The sequence below is a fragment of the Manacus candei genome, unplaced genomic scaffold, assembly GCF_025592945.1.
Source record: "Manacus candei isolate 608988 ecotype Guabito, Panama unplaced genomic scaffold, ASM2559294v1 h1tg000003l, whole genome shotgun sequence".
Lineage (NCBI taxonomy): Eukaryota > Metazoa > Chordata > Aves > Passeriformes > Pipridae > Manacus > Manacus candei.
In genome coordinates this window covers 16,498,959-16,504,958 of record NW_026138051.1, presented here as the reverse complement: position 1 = coordinate 16,504,958, position 6,000 = coordinate 16,498,959, and the positions used below count along the sequence as shown (strand labels likewise).

Genomic DNA, 6,000 nt, shown 5'->3' with positions numbered 1-6,000 from the left:
CAAACACACACCTCCCAAATCAACACTAATGAACTGAACACTGGCACAAGACATGAGTCAACTCTGCATAATAGTCAAGGACAAGTGAAATGAATCAAGTTGAATGAAATAAGTGCCCAATTACAAAATTAATTTGTCCTTCACAACGGGGTCTAAAGGTGTGAAGAAAAGAAAACTCCCACTGACACTTTATGTACAACTTGGTCATTGGCAACGGTCCCCTAAACCACTTTTTTCTTTTTTTAACTGAACCCAGCAAAACTATACAGAATGTGAAAGAATATTTGCAACAGATCTCAAAGGACAGTGTAGAGAAGTTCATTATGGTGTACCTGATGTTTAAATTAATTTAACAGATACAGCCTGTAAAACAAACACAGTATGAACCTGTGGATTTTTTTTTTTTTCTTTTTAAAAAAAGGACTTTTACAGAATTCAAGTAGTGTAGCAGGAAACCATAGATGCCTTTTGATCACAGGTCAGGCAAAACAGAGCCACTTGTTGAGTTTCCCCCTTGCTTCTGTGTGCTCAGGTGTCCCAGTGGATCTATAAGTCTGTGGATGTGAGCTTTTTCATGCTCCGTCGCTGAGCTAAACTGGAGGCTGCAACAGGCTCTAACACTGGCTGAAATGTCTTGTGATTCAGTGCAGAATATGTAGCAGCCATGGCTCCCTAGGGGAAAAAAATATAAAATAATAATACATACACATATATAAATATTTTTATCAGAAAATAAAGCAATTCAAAATGAAGTTCTCGATTAACTCAGTTAAACCTAAATTACTTATGGCAGGTCATGGGCACCTCTGAAGTTTGCTTGGAAAAATACATTTATTGCTGAATCCTTCCAATTTCTAAGCATGGGTGACATCTGACATGTCCTTTTCTTTCCTGTGTATTCCTTTTGTATACCTTAGATGTAGGAGTCACCTTCTAATGTAGGGCAGAATTAGTACCTTCCAAGCAAGATCAGCACCAATTTACCAAATACAGCAGGTTCAGTGGCTCTTCAGATCCTGACTCATGAGACAACTCAATATTAACTACCTTCATCTTTGAAAACACCCAGAAAAACCTCTTCCTTTGAACATAAGCTAAAAAAAATATTATTTATCAATAATTTCGAGAGGGACTTTATACAAGGGTGTGTAGTTATGGAACAAGGGGGAATGGTTTCCCACTGCCAGAGGGCAGGCTTAGATGGGATACTGGGAAGGAATCCTTCCCTGTGAGGGCAGTGAGGCCCTGGCACAGGTTGCCCAGGGAAGCTGTGGTTGCCTCTGGATCCCTGGAAGTGTCCAAGGCCAGGTTGGATGGGACCTGGGACAGTGGGAGGTGTCCCTGCCCATGGCAGGGGGTGGCACTGGATGAACCTTAAGGGCCCTTCCAACCTAAAGCATTCTATGAATATCTCCTGTAGTTAAATCTGCAGGTTCTAGGGAAAACAAAAGAAAGTGAATTCCTGTTCTAAAGAACAGAAGAGAGTTCTGTCTGTAGCTCTGAACCAACCCAACCCACTGCACACCCACCACCCTGAGCACAATGCAGGGTGTTTTACCTTTACTAGATGAGGGGCATCTTGCCTGTTGAGCTGATAATGGGGCAGCTGGTCCCTGCAGGCAATCCAGGAATGCTTCAGCACCTGCTCTGCCGTGTACCTCTGGTGGGGATCCACGTGCAGCATGTGGGAGAGCAAGTCCTGCAGGAAAATCAAACACATTGGTCACTTCAAATCATCTTTAAAGCAGCACTGATGGCAGCAACGAGCAAAGTACCCACTGTGGCAAGGGATTAACACAATGCACACACACACACACACACACACACACACACCCCCCCAGATCAGGAGACAAATTGGATCTTTCTGTGCCTTGACACTGCAGAAGGCTCAAAACAATGTGTTGTACTATTGCAGCAGTTCAACAGAGCAAGCCTTTATTGCAAAGGAACTTACTGTGGTGCCTTTCATGTTTATTACTAACAGAATCTTTAAAAGACTAGAAATCCTATTAAAATTTAGCAGACAGAACTTATGAAGGAAAGCTGTTATTTGCAAACATCTCTCCTTGTTCATTCTACATGTTTGGGGTCTGATTACACATTACAGTTGAATTAATTGATAGTGAAACACCAGCAATGAACTTTTCCTTCAAGGAACCACATAAAGAATAAATCCAAGAGCAATGGACACTTGGTTTTGCCTGTTAGAAGCATCAGCAATAAGCTACTAATTACAATGTTGGTCAAAAGCAGAGTTGGCTGGGAAGGGCACAGAACAGAGACAGGAATAGTTTGAATTAAAAACAAAATATGGACAAGCTGACAGAATGTTCCCTTTGTTGGAGGTACAAAATGTTAAGCATTCTTAAATAGACAGAAGTGAGTTTCTTGTGCTAAGACAGCAGCATTCTGAATCACTCCTACTGAACTGAACAAACAGTGCAGTTCCAAAGGATCAGGAAAAGATATTTTAATACTAGTAATTATTATTAATATTAATGTCAGTCTTTAGAAAAGGTAACACTGGTGATTAAGATACCTACACACCAGGTCAACACCAACCCCAGAGAATTGAGCAAGAGATGGAGTATTTTTAAATAAAAAGGGACAGCTGCATAATGAAGATTTTTGGCAAGATATGCAGATCTAACTGGTTGTTAAAGTACTAACAAAGACAAGACACTTGATGACTTCAACAAAGAAATGGCACTATAAAAAAATTCAACTTCATGGCAGACTGAGTAGTTACTAGAACTGACAGATAACTGTAAAAATCATCCTTCCACTGAAGGAACCCCACAAACACCTGATTTGGATTCGATTATAGCAGCCAAGCACTGGTAAAAAACTGCCCAGGCAAACTGTTCAGTGCCCAACCCTTCTAAAGGCAGACTGAATAAAGCCCTGAGCCTGGTGAGACCTCACAGTTGGCCCTGCCTTGAGTAGGAGGCTGCACCACGTGTCCTCCTCTGCAATAAAATTTATAGGTAATAATAACAAACTGCCCTGACAGATCTGTCTAGTTAAAAAGTTGAGTAACATTCATTTGAATTCTACAAAATTATAAAAACAGAACACATTTCCACCTTTGCTGCATCTGAAACAGTGTCCCAGTTGCCTCCACTTAGGGAGAATTTTCCACTGCCTATCCGTACCAGGATCTCCTCAGGAGTATCATTGGGACCATTGGCAAAGGGAGTGTAGCTGTTGAGAGACAAAAAACAAAACACCTTGTTAAGGGTAAAAAGCTGCAAGGAATTGGGAAAAATCTCATGAATCAGTCAGTATTCCACTGCCAACAGAAACCTATCACAGAATATATAGATATTATTAAATACTATTAATACTTCTCATATTACATCAGAAGTACCAATTTATGAAGAGAATAATTTCCAATTATTTAGCCATAAGACAAGAAAGCCTGCTAGTTTTCTGTTGGAGCAAAACTCATAAAACCTTTTCTCATTTGGCCACTAGATGCTTCCTAGAGCTGCCATCAGTCTGGATGAGTTAGAAAACTGCAGAGATTTTAAAAAACAGTGTGTTCTACAACAGGGTCAGGAGATACAAGAAGGTGACTCCAAGGGTGTAGGGTGGGGAGGACAAGAGGCTGGAGGGTAAAAAGAAAACCACCAGGTACTTTCACAGGCTAAATTCTCTGAGGAAACTGGAGAAAGTCCTTGGCATCCCCCAGTCATGTCCTATGGAAAAGAGAAGCCTTAAACCTCCTTGTAAGATGAGGTTGGTTTATGTGTTTGCTTATCTACTTACAGCTCCCTGTTCTACCTGAGTGTGTCATTCCATGAGGTAATACCTCACCATTGGAAGGGAAGCAGGAATTCATGCAGCATGCTGGAATTTTAGGTAAACAAAACAGCTCAGAAATCTTTCTCACCCTGCCAACATGGTGTAAAGAAGAACACCCAAGCTCCATATGTCACAAGCAGCATCATATCCCTGTCTCATGAGCACCTGTGAAACAAAGAGAGTGTTAAAGACTTTTCATGGATCACAAACCACCCCAAACCAACACCACTACCCAGCCCAAAGAAAGGGTAAGTCAATCCCTGGATCATGTCACAGGTTTGACTATTGATTTTTCAATATTGTAGTAAATACCAACAATATTTCTTGTTCCCAGAACATCATCTCTTAAGATTTTCAACAGGCTTACATCTTATTTTTGAGGGTGGACTCTGCTATTTTAAAGCAGGTTTATAATAAACACATGCACCAGTGTTTGTAAAGGATGTGTGACTATATTTAAGGAAAACTAGCAGAATTTTTCTTTTTTTCAAGCATTGCTAAAAAGTTTAAGTATCTGATGCATCAAAAACAGCATAAAGAAAACACAGAGCAGTTTAAAATACCTCTGGTGCCACAAAGTTTGCAGTGTAGCATGGGGTTAGGAGGAGTCCATTTTCTCCTCGAAGCTGTTTTGCAAATCCAAAATCACAAATCCTGATGGAATCAGCATTATTGGAGTCATCTGTATATAAAATATTACTGGGTTTGAGGTCTCGATGCACCACCTTTAAACCAAGAAATTTGAAAAGGCACCATTTAGAAGGAGCATGTACATTTGTTTGTATGTTAGTTGCAATTTATAAAAACTGTTCTCTAGATGAATATAATTATTAACAGTTCTAAGTAATTATATTAATTTATAGTAATGGAAAATTCTAGTTCAAGTAAGGTAATAAAAAGCTCATAATGTAACTGGAACTGACACCACCATTTGCCAACAAGCACAAGAGAATAAACATCTGCTGTTTCATAAACTGTAGAGTCAAAAGGCTTTGCCAGAATAACAGGACGAGTTGTTGATACTATTCACCTTTGTAATAAAATACAAAACCTTTCTCCCTTCTGCCATAAGAACAAGCCAAGCAAGAAGGCACATAGCACAAGGGATTAGTAACTCTAAGAGGTGTGGGAGAGGCTGTGCCTGGCAGGAACCCTCACCCCCTGGCAGTGCAGGTAGTCCACAGTCTTGGCGATGGTGAAGAGCACAGCGCTGGCCTCGCGCTCCGAGAAGAACTTCTGCCTCAGGATCCGGTCCAGCAGCTCCCCCCCCTTCATCAGCTCAGTCACCAGGTAGATGAACCTGCCGTCATCATACACCTGAGGAGATGTTTAACAAGTGTATTTGTGTAAATGTATCTATTAAAAGCAAATCTCTCCCATTACACACCCCAATAAACTGAAGTTGCCCACTGGACTATTCCCCGGCTCCCACAGGAACGTGGAGCACAAACAGCAGGCCCTGGCACAGCACGGAGTGTGAGGCAGCTCATGTGTCAATCAGGAGTTGATTCACGACTCTGAAATTGTATTTTTCAGTCCCAGAACTTCTGTTCCAAGAGGAAAGCAGCCCTACCACTCCCTAGTGCTCTTTCCTTCTGCAGGTAACTTTTAGCTGCTGGCAGTTGGCATACACAGGACAACGTGAGCAGCCTTCTCAGATCACCAACACATTAGTACTCATTTAATATAAGAAATATGGCATTTCTAACCTTTACAGCATTTCTCACTTCAGCTTCATTAAACAGCCTTTAGAAAAAAATTACTCTCAGGACAACATTGTATTTTGAAGTACTCCCTTTACTGTTAGCTACTGCTCTCACAATACATTTTACCATGTAAAAGAAATTTAATGAATCCCAATAAACTCCCTGCATCTGTACTTGTTTTTTGATTACTGTGTAGTAAGAGGTAGCAGAGAAAGAGGTACATACATCCTTTAGAGTGATAATATTTGGATGCTGTCCATAACGCATGAGAATCTCGATTTCTTCTGAGGGATCCCTCTTGCTTTTATCAATTATCTGCCAAATATAACAGCAAAAACAACTTGGATAAACAAAGTCTGCTTAATAAAGACATTTTTTTTCTATTTACATCCTTGCTTCAACAACAGAACAAAAAAATTCCAGAGTTAATTACTTCTTATTAATCATGATTAATTCATGTTCCAGCTTCACATCCCACAGTTTATTC

At 40.4% G+C, this 6,000-nt stretch overlaps 1 protein-coding gene across 4 annotated transcripts in view; it reads right to left on the bottom strand.

Annotated features, from left to right (window-relative positions):
• Positions 1–207: 207 nt before the first annotated feature.
• RPS6KA6 (ribosomal protein S6 kinase A6) overlaps positions 208–6,000 on the bottom strand; it is a 31,798-nt gene continuing 26,005 nt past the window's right edge. For all 4 annotated transcript variants that reach the window (XM_051786026.1, XM_051786033.1, XM_051786040.1 and 1 more), the window contains exons 16-22: positions 5,739–5,828; positions 4,966–5,124; positions 4,371–4,532; positions 3,896–3,972; positions 3,087–3,204; positions 1,559–1,699; positions 208–672 (exon numbers count right to left, since the gene is read on the bottom strand). In XM_051786026.1, coding sequence (XP_051641986.1) covers positions 547–672; positions 1,559–1,699; positions 3,087–3,204; positions 3,896–3,972; positions 4,371–4,532; positions 4,966–5,124; positions 5,739–5,828 — 873 coding nt within the window. In that variant the 3' untranslated portion in view covers positions 208–546. The remainder of the gene's footprint in view (positions 673–1,558; positions 1,700–3,086; positions 3,205–3,895; positions 3,973–4,370; positions 4,533–4,965; positions 5,125–5,738; positions 5,829–6,000) is intronic.